At 38.2% G+C, this 18,711-nt stretch overlaps 1 protein-coding gene across 3 annotated transcripts in view; it reads right to left on the bottom strand.

The window, feature by feature from the left end:
• Positions 1-18,711, bottom strand: part of CTNNA2 (catenin alpha 2) — a 1,149,887-nt gene that overhangs the window by 1,006,357 nt on the left and 124,819 nt on the right. For 2 of the 3 annotated variants that reach the window (XM_007970059.3, XM_007970060.3), the window contains exon 2: positions 3,475-3,581. In XM_007970059.3, coding sequence (XP_007968250.1) covers positions 3,475-3,576 — 102 coding nt within the window. In that variant the 5' untranslated portion in view covers positions 3,577-3,581. The remainder of the gene's footprint in view (positions 1-3,474; positions 3,582-18,711) is intronic. The other variant, XM_073023121.1, reaches the window with a different exon arrangement.

Raw genomic sequence — 18,711 nt, 5'->3', positions numbered from 1 at the left:
ATATCTCCTAAGCCAGTCTTTCTCAAGCTATCTATGATGAAAGGCTACGTTTTTATTATTCCAATATCTCACAGACCAATATTTTGTAAAATGCAACATAATGAATAATTTAAAAAATTAAACATATACAATTATAAGTACATATTTTATATTTAGGTTCAGCAGACAAAAAATTACTCCGTCAAATTCCTATAAAAATTTCAAGTGTTTATCCTCAATTTTGTTCTTACTGCAGACCATTAAAAATTCATGAATCAACCCTAGGCCACAGGGTACAGTCTGAGTAGGTGGCCAACATATTTCCTATGAGTATTAGGTGAGCATATCAATATTAGGTGTTTCTTACAAAAATTTTTATAGAAGATTAACAAGAGTCATGACTGAATGAAAAATATGCATGAATCTCATAAAATGTTCTCCAATTATATACAAAGATGTCCACATTCTAATCCCTGGAATTTGCGAATGTGTTACCTGAAATGGCAAAAGGGACTTTGCAGATGTGCTTAGGTTAAGGATGTCAAGATGGAGAGATTATCCTGGAATATATGAATGAGCCCAGTGTAATAACAAGGGTCTTCATAAGAGAGAAGCAGTAGAGTTAAGATTCAACGAAGGAAATATAACAGTTTAAGCTGAAATCAGAGAGATTTGGAGCATTGTGCTGCTGGCTCTAAAATGGAAGAAGGTGATGCAAACAAGGAATGCAGGTGGACTGCAGACACTGAAACAGGCAAGGAACTAGATGCTTCCCCTAGAGCCACACTGGTCTTAGAACTTCTCACCCCAAGGACTACACAATAAATGTGTTTTATATTAAGCTAAAACATTTGTGAAAATTTGTTATAGCAGCAGTTGGAAACTAACACAGATGTTGGTACTTGGAAGTGGGGCACTGCTAGTAACAAATACCTAAAAATGTAGACAGTGGCTTTGGAATTGGTAATGAGAAGAGGCTGGAAGAATTTTGAGAAGCATAATACAAAAATTATAAATCTCCTTGAACAGACTGTTATGAAAAATAAAGATTTGGTTAAAGGCTCTGCTGGTGCAGACTCAGGAGGAAGTGAGGAGCATGGTAGAGAAAACCTTTAACTTCTTGGGGAATATCTAAGTTGCCATAAATAGATTGTTGGTAGAAATGCGGACATTAAAGGAGATGCTGGTGAGGCCTCAGAAGGAAATGAGAAACATGTTATTGGAAATTGGAGAAAAAAGAGTCTTTGTTTTATAGTGGCAGAAAGTTCAGCTGGACTGATTCCTACAATTACATGGAAGTCAGAATTACAAGTGATGAAATTACATATTTAGCTGAGGAGATTTCTAAGCAAAGTGTTGAAAGAGTGGCCTGGTTTCTTCTTGCTGTTTATAGTGAAATGTGACAGGAAAAAGATGAATAAAGGGAATAACAATTGAGTCAAAAGAGACCAGGACTTGATGATTGGGAAAATTGTTAACCTATGAAGACTTCAAAAGGCTAAAATTAGGAGATGTGTTTTTAAGAAAGCATATTTGGAGAGAAAGCCAATTTTATGTCTGGATAACATTTTGCTAGAGACTTAGAAGGATTAAAAGGTCCGAGTGAAAGCAGGGCTCTTTGAAGTGATTAGGCATGTGTTCACGGATCCCCTCAGCCACTTCAACAGAGGCCAAAAATGGAGTTGAAATTATCCAAGAAAGATCTGTAGAGGAGCCTGTTTTTCTAATGGAGTGAATCCTAGAGATGTACACAGGAAAATCACAATGTTCTTGAGAATCCTACAATGGTAGTAACACCATCAGCTTGGACGGAAATAGGCAGAAAAGGGATGAAACGCAAGAAGGCTGACAGACACTCAAAATTCTACAGGTAGGAGATGGCTGACAAGAATACCTGGTTGAAAATATGTGCAACCCTTCATGAAAATGAAGAAATAATTCTGGACTAGGCCCAGAGAGCAGATTCAAGCCACAGAGGATTATGCACAGGCCTTGAAATCTAATGGAATTTTCCCATGTAGGTTTCTACATTTCTTGAGACTGGTAACTCCTTTTTCCTTCCACTTTATCCCTTTTAATGTAGGAATGTCTGTAACTGTTATCCTATGCCTGTTCCTCCATTGCATTTTGGGAACATATAATTTGTTTTGTAGTTTCACAGCTCCACAGATGGAGAGGAACTCTGCTCAAGGACAGATTATAAACAGATCCTTAGCCATACCTAATTTAAATAATTTGGATAATGAGATTTGGGACTTTTAAGCTTATTAAATTTAGATGACATTTTGAACTTGAGTTGATGCTATGATTGACTGAGACTTTTGGAGACCTGAGAATGTAGTGAAATGTGTTTTGCGTGAAGGAAGGATCTCAATCTTTGGGAGCCAGAGGGCAAACTATGGCAGATTGAATCACGGTCCTCAATGTAACTCCATCCTAATCCCCAGAAACTGGAAATATGTTACCTTAAATGGCAATAGGAACCTTTTTGGATGTGATTGGGTTAAGGATCTTGAGATGGGAGGATTTTTCTGGAGTATTTGGGTGGACCAAACATAATCACAAGGGTCCTTATAGGAAGGAAGTAGGAGAGACCATTTTCAGAGATGGGATGCAAGGACAGAAGCAAAGGTCAGAGTGCAAGAGAAATGTGAAGATGCTACATTGCTGACTTTGAATATACAGAAAGGGGTCAAAGAAGTGACATAGTTTCTAGAAGCTGGGAAAAGCAAGAAAATGGATTTTCTTCTAGAGGTTCCAGAAGGAACGCAACCCAACCAATACCTTGACTAGGATATTTGACCTCTAGAATAATAAATTTGTGCTGCTTCGAGCCACTAAGTAAATGGGAATTTGTTATAGCAGCCACAGGACAATACAAATGCCTCTAACTATTATAATTTGGGTAAAAAAATTCACATCCCAGGAATCTCAGAGTTAAAATAGCAAAGAGTATGCTTAACAAGACACTAAAAATTAACTTATAACACTTAAAAATCCTGATGATATTTTTCTGTTGACAGTTATCTTGTGGAAATGTGACAACTGTGACAACACAAAAATGGAACATCTCATCACTCCAAGAGGATGAATTCTGCTTTGTAAACTGAAAGAAAAGTAATTCAATAAATATAGATTGCTGTTGTATAGTCAACACAGTTTTTCCTAACAGTGCATTAGCATCTGAAAGTGCAGGAGGAATGGTTTATTTAGACTTTGAATCCATTACCATAAATGAGGGCCCCCTTCACCAAGGACCCCTCTTCAATTATCTCATCAACTTAATTTCAAAAATCATACGAATAGTTTTTAAAAGCCACTTCAAATGTTATAGGGCAATGAGATTGCCCATAGTTCAGGCAGTAATATATATTCAGTGATTGGAATTATGGCATGATTTCTTCTCTTTTAAGGATGTGTAAGTTCTTTTAAGAGTCAGGATATAATCACAATAGAAACACACATAACACAAAGTGGTTTCAAAGCATCCCTTACCTGTGTAACAAGTGGCTCCAACAGCCTTTCCACTGTCAGTGTCCGGATTTCCAAACTTTTGGGGTCCCATTTCAGAATGATAGGTGAAGTTGCCGAAGTCATGCTCTCTGTGGGAACACGTGTTATCAGTTAGAAATAATGATCTTGGAAATAAATTGTAACATTGGTAATTCAAAACGAGTAAATCACTGAAACTTAGAACATACTGGAAGATAGCCTCTCTGGTCCAACCTGGTCAAATTAGAGATGGGAAAACCAGACCAGTACACTGTGAGGTGGCAATTTTGGAATCAGATTAAAAACTGAGGTCTCCTCAGCATACTAGTGTACTTTAGGCCCGCTTCTGGGACCCAATAGCCACTGAAATAGTTCATTTACTCAACAGTGAGCATCATACCTATCTGCTATATGCTGCAAAAGATTTTGGTCTTGCCCTCAAGTAGCTAAAGGTTTAAAGTTAGAGACCGCCAAATATGGGAACAACTGTGACACATGTTGTGATTAAGAAACACAGAGAGGACTATGGGAGAGGTGAAGAAGGGGCATCGATGTCAGTCTGGAGAGAACAACAAAGAATAGCAGGAAGCAAAGTAAATCCACCAATGATTACTAGATGTAGGAACCCCTTTAAAACAAAAGTCTACTTTTTTCTTCACATCCTAACTGACCCCTGAGAATATCGTACTTCTTGGGGCAAGAGTTTCAGTGCCTTAAATAAGAAAGACATCTTGCAAACTAAGGGCCAATGGTTCTAAAAATTATCTGCTACTATTTACATGCTCTCTGATTACTCACTACATTTACATTCTTGTCCCATAAAATCAGTGACTGATAAGGTTATTTATTTCACTCTAAAGCAATCCTCTCTTACCTAAGAACCACTGGCATGCAGATAGCAGTCTCCACATAACAAGCAAAAAATTACAGTTCTAGACCATCCCCCCCGAAAAAAAATTCTACATTCTATCAGGTGTGTGTTTCTTTCATCAATAAATTGCTAAATACATTCTGACATCTAACCACTGGACAAGCAACCTTAGATTGTACAAACTGCATCTGAATCATTTGTCTTAATACCAACATAAATCAAAATGTCCACGTCTGTTCTTTTATTCTGAACCAATGTCCCCATTCAATTCCATCCTTATAAATCAATATAGATGATTATTTCTACTAGAATTAACACAACAAAGAAGGCCTATCACAATAGGCACTAGTAGAAATGTGCCTCTTTACTGGCTCTCCTACAGCTAAGGCTTTTGCAAATAGACCCAACCAATTTGCTTAAAAAAAAAAAAAAAAAAAAAAGAAGAGGCAAAGACACAGTGTGCTGGTATTTTAACTCTCTCCAAATGCCATGTTTTAAATAAACTGAGCATAGCAATCCAACCATACAGACCGATTTAGATTTGGGTTTCTTCATCACAACAATAGTCGGCACCGACATGCTGCCTGTCCTCCAAAAACCTAAAAACACTTTACACATTTTCCATTCACACTACCAGCTGTCACAAAGCAGCTCTGTCATATACAGAATTCTGCGGCTGGGCAACACACCTTCTCATGCCATAGAAGGATAAAGATGCCAGATGCTTCCTGCAGACACTGGGATACCTTCATCCCTACTGAAGCCAGAACTACCTACGTGATCTTAGTCCAGTACTTATGATACAGCTATTGCAAGTTTCTGGAGAAGTTCCCTGAGAACCTTTTTCAAACTCTGATGGAATCACAAGTGGCATAATAATGATGATGAACACGGAAGTTCTGTAGGAAAGCTGGATACTCAGTCGTGAAATCATTGTAACATGATAGTGACAGGTACTGGGTAAGACTGCACAGAGAATTTCCATAACATGAACACGCTTGTAGACATATGCTGATAGATCAAGGAAGGCACATAAAATTACAGCTGTTCCATTATGTAACTTTTAAAACATGACACAAAAATGTTGGGGAAATCACAACAGAGACATGAATCTAGCATGCGTCAAGCAGAAGTGAGGGATATTTCTCAAACAAAGATCTCAAGCCAACTATGAGCCAAGAAGCAAGAGTTAATTAGGGCCTTCAGTCCTGAAGGTCACAGAGCCCTTATAAATCTAAAAATAAAAGAATAATAGTTCCCAGAAAAATCACTCAAATTAATTTATTCCTTTGAGGATCAATCTTTCCAATCATTTCTTGTGACAAAGATAAAATTCAATAGCAAAGAAAAGGTTACATGGTACTAATTTGTTGAAGTGGAAAAATAAGTCATAGAAACTTTAAATGCTGTTTTCCAGCCATGCTGTTTCTGATACAGTTGAGACTAAAACGAGGAATTCTGTCTCTACCCCATAATCTTTTCACTATTTGGTTTACTAACCACATTAGCAACAAACAAAAGGAGTGGTGGTGGGGACTGTAAAATCCCCACCTCTAAACCCACGATGTTGATATGTAAGATTCCCTTAGAGTTGCCTCTAAGGGGCATTTTAGCTTCATATCAGCTATTGAGCACAAGGTAAGAAGCTCCCCTGCCTGTGATACTTCAGCTGGTATCATCTTTACAGTTTGCTGTTTCTAGAAAATGTGTTCTCGTTCTGCTATGTCCTGCTACTTTCAAAACATTTCATTGCTTTCTGCTGTCTGTGTTAGACCTTGTAGTAGGAACAATTTCCTTACAAAAGCCTTGGCCAATTGGAATTGCACAAAAACAGAAAAAAAAGATTCTATTCCAAGATAGTAATCATAACCATAATCTTCTAGATTCACTCATTAATGATCTTTGCCTCCAGTTTTAAATTATGAACAAATTAGGGCAGAGAAGGCAAAAATGAGTCAAGCATCTCTAGAGCAAAAAGGGAGGCAATGGTAGTCAGAAAACAGGAATTGATGATTTGGTATGTGGCGCCTCTGACGAGCACACACAATAAGGTGACTCCTAACTGAGAATGTCATCCCACCTGTATATTCAATATTTATGAATTAGAGGGACAGAGAAAATGCATAGGCGTTTGAGGTAGATTGGAGGATTTTTCAGTAAATAGTCATTTCCTCCCCATCCTCACCTCCATGAGAAGAGAATATTTTCCTATTCCATTGCTACTGGGCTTTGGCTAAAGGGATGTTAAGAAATATGATGTGAGTAGACATTTGGAATCTGCTTACTTAGTTGGGCTTCTCCTCTGTGCTACTGCCTTCTGCCATAAGAGTCACATATAATCTACTGGTCCAAAAAGAAAGAAAGACACATGGAGCACACCTGAATCCGAGCTGCAGCTGGAGCCAAGCACAGCTAAGGTAAGCCTAGTCAGCCAACTCCCAACCAAACCATCAACACATGATCAAGAAGTAAATGCCTGCTGTTGTATATTGCATGCCATTGAGATTTTGCCATTAACTATTAATTAGCAATAGTTAACACAATGGTATCAAATAGACTTTTGTTTAAATTGAAGCCCTGCAATTTATCACCTCTGTGATATTGTCCAATTGCCTGCCCTGAGTTCCAGTTTCCTCAAATGAAAAATCAGGATAATAAGGATTTTATAGGCTTATTGTGAGGATTAAATAAGTTAATGGATAGAAAGCATGCTAACATTTCTGGAAATATTTGTTATTATTGTTATGTTGTCATTATTTTCCCAAATTTAAATTTCCTTTTTTTTTTTTTTTTTTTTTTGCAATTCTTTATCTCTGAAGTAACAGGTAAACACTCATTAAAATAGAGATCCAGATTTGCACTCCTTTGTGTGGAACAACCAAATTGACACAAACGAGAAAACAAGAGAACTAATCAAGTGTGCAGTCTCACCAGCCCTTCATCTTTCTGAGGATAAAATGATATATAGTCTCAATTCCATCTGTGCAATTAATACAGTCTGTTTGCCCACAAAAGGAAATTTACATAAAACAAATAAATTTTTTCTCACTGATTTGAATTCAAAGTAAAAAATCATATTTTACTTACCTTTGGTAGAGAGAATACAGACTGGATACAGTCAAAGAGTGAAAAACAAGATTGTAAATAACAAAAGACAACAAGATTGTCTTCTTCCATACAGCACAGTGTTACAAACCTATGAGAAAGCTCCCAGAATTTTAATTTCTGAGAAGAGTTTCTTCATGAAAAGTTTTAGCTGGGCACAGTGGCTCATGCCTGTAATCTCAGCACTTTGGGAGGCCGCAGTGAGTGGATTGCTTTAGCCCAGAAGTTTGAGACCAGCCTGGACAACATAGTGAGACCCAATATCTACAAAAAATACAAAAATTAGGTGGGCATGGTGGCATAATATTGTAGTCCCAGCTACTCAGGAGGCTGAGGTGGGAGCATCACCTGAGCCTAGGGAGGCTGAGGCTTCAGTGAGTCATGATTGTGCCACTGCACTCCAGCCTGAGCAACAGAATGAGATCTTTTCTCCAAAATAAATAAATAAATAAAATTAAAAAGACAGAAAGACAAGTTGTAAATTGTGTATCCATGTAAGGTAATAATATAGCCCACCTGGTAATACTTTAGATAATTTCATATTCTTCCTGTGGTGGTAAGAAAGAGGCACAGGCCAGGATGCTAGCAGCCATTTGTCACTCATAATAGAAAATACAAAACCTGACAGAAAAGAAAAGTCAGAGTAAAACGAGCTCCTCTATGAAGCAACCAAGGGTTAAGGGGCTTGTTTCCTTGGACAGTGTCCTGATAAGAAGAATCGGACTCGAGTTCCCATACCCCAAGGAATGCCTTCAAATGCCAGCTATGTTAATGCAATGCATCATTCACTGCAGACATTCCCCTTTTCAAACCTTCCTGGAAAATGTCTTTGGAATTCTCTGCCTCACCTTTCTAAGTTATCCCCATTCTTTCTACTGTTCTTTCACATCGCGATAGTCCAGGATGCTTTCCATTTGCCGGGGGGACCACCCAAACCTGCTTTCTCTCCACGAAGCTCCAGCTTCAGATTCTCCTCATGATTTTTTTTTCTTCACCAATACTGAGCACTACTGCCATCAAACTCCGTGAAGCTTTATTATATGATAGGCTAGCTTTAGTTGATACAAATTCAGAAGTTAACGACTAATAATGCCTGTCATTATCAGAGAGCTGTGGAGATAATTCACCTGCCTCTGCACGTATGATGTTGAGTCAGTTACATTACCAAAACTTCAGTTTCATTGTTTGTAAAACAAGGATGGTGATAGCATTATATTATTAAAAGATTTGTTCTGCAAATCGGTGGAATAATTGCACATGCAAAAGTGATGGTTTTTCTTCTATGCAATGTTGTCTACATGAATATCATCCTAACCCTCAAGACACCAACTGGGGTAGGGATGCCACTGGAAAATCTCACAAGACAAGATGCCTGAAAAAACAGATTTACTGAGAAAGGGAGAGAGATGAGATAAGGTGAATTTTCTAAATTTCCTCAGCATTTCAAGAATCAAGTCTGAAAACCTTGAATTGCTTTTTTTTCTGCCTTTTTTGCATTTATTTCTTTAAATTTCTCCCCTATTTAGGGTAGTTGGCAGGTATTATTAGTACCGAATCTCCTGTACATTAAATTGCTTTTTCCATGAGTAAAATAATATGGGCTAATGAGCTTTTACTATTATCTCCCATTTATCAATAAGGGAACTACAGTATAAAACAGTTAAGAAAGTTGCTCATGGTCATAAAACTTGAACCTTGGCTGGGAGCGATTGCTCATGTCTGTAATCCCAGTTCTTTGGGAGGCTGAGGTGGGAAGATTGCTTGAGTCCAGAAGTTTGAGACTAGTCTGGGCAACAATGATGAAACCCCATCTCTACAAAAAAAATATAAAAATTAGCCGGGCGTAGTGGCGTGCACCTGTAGTCCTACCTACTCCGGAGGCTGAAGTGGGAAGATGGCCTGAGCCCAGGAGGCAGGGGCTGCAGTGAACCGAGATCATGCCATTGCACTCCAGTCTGGGTGTTAGAGTAAAACCTTACCTCAAAAGAACAAACAAACAAACAAACAAACAAACAAAACACTTGAACCTAAATTGTCTTGACTTCAGAGTTTATGCTCAAAACCACTCTGGTGTTCTGCTTCTAGAGAAAAATCCCAAGGCTTAGTTACACCACGGAGCTTCTCAATCATGGGAGGACATAGAGGTAAGGACACAAATTTAAAAAATGAGGAGCCAGCCATTTCTGGAGAATGAGAGAAGAAGAGGCAAGAGAGAGATATAAAGAATGTTAGACTAGATGAGGGAGACACCAACAGCAGGTGTTCTAATACATGCATGGGGCTCATGGGCAATGTGGCTGCTTTTCCTGGTGAGACAGAGCAGGTCTAGAGGTCAGTTTCCCCAAGTTGCCATTGATCTTACGTGGTGAGAGTAGGATGCTGGCCGTAAAGCTGGGTCAGCTAGTGAGAAACACAGGGGCCTGGTAAAGTCAAGAGAAGGAACCTGTGAGGTATAATACAAAATAGACAACATTTTGGCCCAGTGACCTCAGCACCCTTGTGTTATGCTTGTAAATATCTTATATTACATGATCAAGGGGATTCTACAGATGCGATTAAGGTTACCAATCAGTAGCCTTTAAAATAGGGAAATTATCCCAAAGTATCTGGGTAGAACCAATGTAATCACGTGAGCCCTTAAAAAATGGATCTTTTAGCCGGGCACGGTGGCTCACGTTTGTAATCCCAGCACTTTGGGAGACTGAGGCGGGAGGATCACGAGGTCAGGAGTTCAAGACCAGCCTGGCCAACATATTGAAATCCCGTCTCTACTAAAGATCCAAAAAAATTAGCCAGGTGTGGTGGTGGCCACCTGTAACCCCAGCTACTCGGGAGGCTGAGGCAGGAGAATTGTTTGAACCCAGTAGGCGGAGGTTGCAGTGAGCTGAAATCATGCCATTGCACTCCAGCCTGGGTGACAGGGCGAAACTCCATCTCAAAAAAAAAAAAAAAAAAAAATCAGATCATTATTCTGGCTATCGGTGGAAGAGAACATGATAGAGATACAGCAGAAAAGGATGTAGGATGGGTAGGGCTAAGGGAAAAGGCAGAGGGATTTGAATTGAGAAAACTTAACCTAGTTGCTAGAGGGGCCACATAAAAAGCATGGAAAAGAATATGGGTGGCCTCTGGGAGCTGAATGAGTTCTGACTGAAAGTCAGCAAAGAAATGGGGGTCTCAGTTCCACAACCACGTGGAACTGAATTCAGTCACCAACCTAGATGAGGTGAGAAATGAATTCTTCCCCAGAGCCTCCAGTAAGGAACACAGCCCTATCAAGTTACTCACTTGATGTTTATCAAGTTAAACATACTAAGTTTGTAGTAACATTTTTACAGCAGCAATAGGAAACAAATACAAATAGTTCTCAGATTTCTGTGTCCATGATAATCACCTAGAGGCCATGCTAACACACAACTTCTGGGACCCACCCCAAGAGTTTCTGATTCATTAGGTCTGGAGTGGGTTGGAGAATTTTCATTTGTGACAAGTTTCCAGAGGATGCTGCTGCTGCTGCTGGTTCAGGAATGACGCTTTAAGAACTACTGTTGTAATCAGGAACCATCACCACACATGCCAGTGGGGAAGTAGTTATCAGGAAGATATGATATATCTCTGCTCAGCCCAGATGACCAGTAAGAACAACATCTCTTTATCTGGGGACCATAAAACTAAGTCTTCCAACTTCCATATATGTTATCTGAACTATGACCGTGATTCTAATTTTCTGTTGATATTTTTTTGAGATGGAGCCTTGCTCTGTCGCCAGGCTGGAGTGAAGTGATGCAATCTAGGCTCACTGCAACCTCCGCCTCCCCAGTTCAAGCGATTCTCCTGCCTCAGCCTCCCATGTAGCTGGGACTACAAGCGTGCACCACCACACCCAGCTAATTTTTTTTTTATTATTATTTTTAGTAGAGGCAGGGTTTCACCGTGTTGGCCAGCATGGTCTCGATCTCTTGACCTCGTGATCTGCCCGCTTTGGCCTCTCAAAGTGCTGGGATTACAGGCATAGCCACCATGCCTGGCCTGTTAATTATTTTTTTAAAGTACCTCTAGGATGTGGATACTCTATTGTAAGAGGAGCTATTCTGGAGCTGAAGAGAGTATCTGTGTGTATGTATCACAGATAGGAGCAGAAGTTAAGGAATGAAAAACAGGAGAAATCTTTTGTTTATTATCTACCTATCTCTAGAAAGTAAAAGGCATCCTGGCTCCCACGAGAATACACTCTGCCGTGACAATACCATGTCCAAATGGAGGTGGGGGGAGAATGGCATTTGTCACTCTTCCTGGTGCTACCATGTGTATGAAAATTGCCTGCTCTGGTGGTCAAACTATGGGAAAGCCCTGCATCTTATCTTCCTCCATTAACTCTGCTCAATTCAAGCTCATTTCCCCTAACTTTGACTATAACGAGGTAGTATATCACCCATCACTATTCTTTACATAATAACCATTCAAAGCCCTGGCTCAGTGAACTGAGAAGTGACCCAAGATGCAAGCTGCTGCTGTAATTACAGGATCTGTCACCCCTTTTATTCAAAATTGAAGTGATATGCAATGTCTAAGTAGTTTTTGCTATTTGCAGTGAAGGCAGGGTGGGGTGAGGGTATCTGCTATTGCTAAAATGTAGTTCAGCACTTTCCTCAAATATTACAATATTTGCAAGACCTCTATTCTTGGTAAACTTATACCTTTTAACAAAACACTCAAATGCTGATGAACAAAAATATCATTCTAATAATTTGAAAATATTAATAATAATCAATGTCAAAGCATAAATGCATATCCTTTTCAGAATCTCCTTTTTCTTCTACCCAAATAAACAAAATGTTACCAAAAATATATAAACGAAGAAAGCTCCAAAGCCTCAAGTCCTTCAAGGTGGTAAGTTGAGACTAATAATATATGGCCTAGAGTTTGCTGATTAAAAAGAAATAACCATGTCCATATCTCACTGAAATGGGTTTTTATACTCACAATAGCACACTCATAAAATTGAACACTATATGCCAATTTTATAGAAATTCACCACTCCTGGAGTATGCTAATAGAAAGTTAGTAATTTGAAATTGAAAATAAAATTTAGTATCTGTCAAATTCATTTCCTTGCTTTTCACTGCATTCATAGTCTTATCATTTTAATTCATTTTGGAAACATACACAGACTCAGTCTACTCCTAAATTATGGGTTGTTTTCCACTTGAGTGTGAACCTATGTGATATCTAGGTAAGTAGGACTTACTCTATATGCCACGCGAGGTGTCCAGTGTCCCATCAAGGACTCAAGTTGTCTAAATGAAATTTCTTAACTAATTTAGGTTAACATTTTTCAACTTGCTTATTATCCTTCAGCAACACCACAATTCATATTTGGACAGTAGATTCCAACAACTGAAAATCAGAACTGTTAGTATTCCAGGTAATGTATCTTGAGGAATTATCTTTATAGTCCAAAAGTAACTAAATTATTTGATAGGAACATAGCTTCTTTGGCAATTAATTTATTCTTTGTTCTTCTGTCTATAAATTAGAATTTCATATGCATTAACTACATATCTCAAATCTTCATCAGAATCTCATTTCATATTTAGATTATAGCAAAATAGCTATCAAACTGCCTTCCTTTAGTCTCACTGTATAATTTAGCCCAAACTAATTATCCTAAACATTGCTTTTCTAGAAAACCAAAACAACCGCTTAGTTCTCTTTTCCAACAAGCCCCAGTTCCTCTTTGTAACCAGGCAGATATTCCATTTTCTGATCCTGCTCCATTGGATCTTATCTCTTTAACAAAAGTCTTCTGCTCTGATCAGGTTACATTACAACACATGGTACATGCCTCTTCCTAAAGTTTCTACCTGGGACACTTTCCTTCTCATCCTCCAATATCCAAATACTGACATCTTCAACCTGCACCTTCTTCATAATCCCTGTATTTACAGTCAGTAACAGAAGATCTTAACATTTTTCTTAACTGGCTCATTAAGAAATTGACACTAGTTTGACATAACCCACCAGGTTATAAACTCATTATGACATAAATTCAGTTTTTCATTTATTTTCTCTCATCTATAGGATAGAGTAGAGAGTTAGGCCCTTCATAAATGTTGTTGATTAAATGTGAACTTATGACATATCCAAATATTTATCTGTACTTTTCAATTATCAATTCTTTATGTTTTCAATTGTGGGGCTATTTCCTAGAGAATAACAGCTTTTAAAATATCTTTCAGATATATTTTTAGACATATTCTTTGTTCAGTACTTCCCCAGACCCTGAAAACACATGACATTTTGGTATTATTTAGAGAACATAATTTATATTTCAGGTTTACTTTTATTTATGTATTTCAGAAAAATGTATAGTACATATTAGAAGAGGATACTAGTTTATTTAACATGTTAAATTGTGGCCCATTTTTGTTCAGGAAAAAGTAACTTTGAGACTAGTGATATTTGATTCAGTTCTGATTTCCACATGAGTAACTCTGGACAAAGTATAGTAGCCCACAATGCCTCCTAGGAAGTTTTCCTTCTCATTGACTCAAATTCCATTTTGTCTTCAAGGTCCTCTCAGGTCCCAACCTCTTTACGAAGTCTCCCTGTTTACACAATCCCTAGGGACTTTTCTTTTCTCTGAATTCCACCAGTATTTAGAATGACTACCATATAATACATGATTCGAATACAAGTTGCCTGTGTTGTTATCTATTTGATTTCCCTAAGTTTTGTGTTCTCTAATGCATTCAGGAACAGAGACTCTTCACTTTCACAATGATTAGCAGTGTTGGGCATTACTCAAAATGCTATGAGTACTCATGAGTTTGATTCTTTGTCAAGTTCAAGTTTCTCTCCCTCTCTCTCTCACTCTCTCTCTCTCTCTCTCTCTCTCCCCCTTCCCCCCTCCCACACACAATTATAGTTAAACTATAATGCAAATGTTCTGATGCAGAAAAGAGATTTTTTACTGAACGCACCACTTTAGTTGCTACAGACCTGGAAAAAAAAGTAAGTTTTCTCCTTCAGAATGCCTTCAGTATTCTCTTTTTAAAATGTAGCTTTTATTTTGTTACTACAGTCATTTGAGTTATACTAAAACTAATCCTTTTGATCCCAACCCAAATTTCCTACAATAGTTACCACAATATAATTTGAATCCCATCCCACAAGGCATTGAAAACCTTGAAAACCCTCAAATTATAACCAAGTCGTACAAAAGTTAATTTTTTAAAGTAATTTTCATATTAAGATATCTTTACTTAAAAGTTAGACAACAAATTTTAAAAGAAAAAAAAGCTTTTAATGAGGACTTATGTCCAAAATGCATTAGAAACTCAAATTTAGGTCTTTAAATAATTTATATAAATAAATTTTACTTTTAATGCAAGAGTCTAATGCTTCTCAATTATTTCTGTGAAAGCCTTTGATATTCTAGCAGAAAAGTGCAATCCCATAATGCATTATTAAATAAAAGTTTTCTGTCTCTTCCTTCATTCAGTTATCCATCCATCATTCATTCAATGCCTATATACTAACTACCCACTGTGTGCAAGCTCCAGTTAGGTGATGTGGAAAACATTAAAGTGAATTAGACATGCTTAATATTGATTAGAGAGATGAGCTTTGTTCTGACTCATCAGATTGTAAAAGCAGTGCCCATTCACCAAGAAGGGAGCCCTCAGAGAGTGAGCTCTGCCGGGGATGGGCATCTCTGGGATCATTAAATCAGTTCATTTCAACTTGGCATTTAGATCAGGCAGTAGAGAGGTAACCAATGGCAGCTCCAAATTTTGAACGTCTTGATGGAGCCATATTAAGTAGTTTGTGCAACACAGTAAAGGGGAAATAATCAATGATCTTTTGAATTGCTGCCAGAAAAAAATGCAGGAAACAAATTAACCAAGACTATGAAAAGGCATCCAAGTAACTCTAGGATGGAGAGTCAAGAAGACAAAGTAATCATAATTTAAAGAAAGAAATGCAGATATTGAAGAGCTATTTTCAACAGTTAAGTGGTTATAAAAACACTTAATTAGTACCTAAGGACTTGAATTTTCAAAGCAAGCTCTAGTGAATTATTATGCTTTATTTTAAAAGTCAAAGTTAAATCCACACATGTACTGGTGAGTTAAAAAGGAATTAAGTAGCAGAAACTCATAGGGAAATTATTTCAGCCTAATAGACCTGCCTCATGCAGTTTCCTATGTCATAGACTGTCTGATTCACTGGATCTAAAGTAAACAGGTACTGCTTTGCGTCCAGTGGCAGCTACAGTAAATGGGAAATAATTCTCCTGCATTGTGTTAGCCTTGCCCCTTTCAATTGAATTATGAGTCTCGAAAGGTCATAACACATTACAGCAATTATATTTGCTTAGAAGTCTTTCACAGTGAGGATTGGTATTTCAGCACAAGTTGTGTTCAGTATATATATTCCTTAGTAAATCATCTTATTAAGCTTTCGATACAGAAAATCATATGTAAAACAGAGAAACAATAACCTAGCTTTCCTTCTGGTCATCTGTGGGATTTAATTTTGTATTTATAAGCCAAAAAGTACCTCAGGTAATATGCCTTTGTAAATATAAAAAAATGAATCTACCATGGCTTTAGGAAATGCAGATGAGGCCCTGTTAATTTTGTACATCTCAAGATAGTATAATCCTTTCCATTAATTTCATGATATTTACATTTCACATCGATTTCACTGAACACTACAGGTCATTGGCCAAAGTTTATTATAATTATCAATAGTTTCATGTTGCTATCATCAAGTCCTAGTATGCTGGAGTGAATAGCAGTCCTTGGTCAATCACTGAGAGTGAGAACATGTGTATGAGACAGTCATGGAGGAAGGCACTAACACATGCTGAGCATGCTGTCTGAGCAGTTACTGTTCAGGCACTTGACCTACGTTACCTTATGCTATCTTCACACTGCTGTCAGGTCAATACTGATGGTATCCCAATTTTACCCATAAGAGAACTAAAGCTTGCTTTTCCAAGGTTAATGGAATTCAACCAAAGTTTGCTCCAAATCTGATTTTTTCCAAGATACAATTCAACTTCCTGAAATGTGTTCAATATGTTATTTCACGGGTGGTAAGTCTTGCGGGGCAGAACAGGCTAAGAAAATACACAGCTTCAAGAAACTTCACAGAAATATGTGGATAATAAATCCTTAATGTATTGTTTAAGGTAACTGAGTGTTTAGGGACCATTTTTGACCTTTCGGTTTGTCAGAGAAGACTATACCTTTGTAACATGCATCTCTTGTTACCACTCTGAAGATAAAAGTGAACAGATAATGGATCTAATCCAATATGGAAGGTATTTGTTTCCTGCAAGTTCAAAAAAGCATCAAATAGCTCAATACATGTGGGCATCAGCCATAGTCATTCTAAGGTGACCAGAATCACCTCAGGTGACACATCTACAAATGTATGAAACCATCTGTTTCTACCCTTATCTCCTTCCCAACTGTCTTATTAGAAGATGGGGCTTGGTTCTTCTTTCCGGCATCCCATCCCTTCCTGCCTCCTGACTAAGGCCTCATTCCATCAATTGTACTCTCTCTTCTGTATCCTCAATTTCACCCCTTTTCTGGCTCTTTCCAGGCAGTGGAAAGTATTGTCCAATTAAAAAAGTAAAATACAAAATAACAAATATATATATCCTTCACCATCCTACTCCTCACTTGACATTCCATACTTCCCTTCTCCTTCACGGCCTAGCTTCTTGAAAGTGTAGTCTATAATGCCTGTTCCACTTCCTCACTACCTACTCATTCCCCATCCCACAACAATCTGGCTTCTGCCCTCGCCATTCCACTGAAATTAGCCTTGCAAAATTACAAATGATCTTCTAGTTACTTAATTCAATGGGCATCATGTGATTTCCCAGCTTATATACTAAAATTAGAAAGGTGTGGGGAAGATTATCATGGTCTCGGGGAAGAATGACAAGGAAATTTATGCAGCATCCAATATTTTTATAGTATGAACTCATTTTGTTATATATAGACATATATCTGGATATAGAGAATATATTTGCATATAGAAAAAGTCTGGAAAAATACACATCAAAATTTTAACAGTAGTTATGCTGGGCGGTGGGATTTAGGGTTATTCTTAAATTATTCAAAATTGTATATATTTTTCACCTTATACATTGATATATATATTCTAGTTACATAATGATCACACATTCCTTACCTAAACAAAAATCAGTAAGTATATCATCTCAAAACACCCAGGGTCGTCTTTTAAAATCTTATCTTATTTGATCACATAGAAATATTTGGCAATGTTGTTGTTTCTTTTGTTTCAAGAATACCACATTCTCCTGGTCTTCCTGTACCCTCTTAACATCTTATTCTTAGTCCTTTTTGTACCCTCTTCTTCTAGACCCATGCCCTTCATGTTTCTGCTTTGAACTCCATCACTGTGTCTCATCTCTCTCTGCTCTAGTGCCTGTGTGGTCTCATTCATGTCAGTGTCTTACTTTAGGCTGAAAACTCCCACATCGATTTCTTTAGCTCAGCGCTCCTTCCTGGGTTCCAGCCTCCTATACACAACGAGTTACTAGGTTTCCAAGCACTTCAAAATGAACAGGCTTAAAAGTGAACTCATCTTTCCACAACATTGGTCCAACTCCTGTGGTCATATGTCAATGAATAGTACTATTATATATCGGCCCGGTAGGGTGGCTTACGCCTGTAATCCCAGCACTTGGGGAGGCCGAGGCAGGCGGATCACCTGAGGTCAGGAGCTTGAGACCAACCAGCTTGGCTAACACGTTGAAACCCCATCTGTACTAAAAATACAAAAATTAGCTGGGCGTGGTGGCGGGCGCCTGTAATCCAGCTACTTGGGAGGGTGAGGCAGGAAAATTGCTTGAACCTGGGAGGTGGAGGTTGCAGTGAGCTGAGATCGTGCCACTACACTCCAGCCTGGGCGACAAGAGTGAAACTCCATCTCAAAAAATAAAAAAGAAGAGGAAGAAGAACTATCAAGAACTATCATGTATCAAGCCCTGTCAGAAATGCAGTAGTCATTTATTTTTTATTTTTTATTTTTTTTCCGTGAGGGATTCTCGCTCTGTCGCCCAGGCTGGAGTGCAGTGGCGCGATCTTGGCTCACTGCAAGCTCTGCCTCCTGGGTTCACGCCATTCTCCTGCCTCAGCCTCCCAAGTAGCTGGGACTACAGGCGCCCGCCACCAAGCCCGGCTAATTTTTTTGTATTTTTTAGTAGAGACGGG

Source organism: Chlorocebus sabaeus, chromosome 14 (assembly GCF_047675955.1).
Source record: "Chlorocebus sabaeus isolate Y175 chromosome 14, mChlSab1.0.hap1, whole genome shotgun sequence".
NCBI lineage: Eukaryota > Metazoa > Chordata > Mammalia > Primates > Cercopithecidae > Chlorocebus > Chlorocebus sabaeus.
This window is presented reverse-complemented; position numbering and strand designations above follow the sequence as displayed.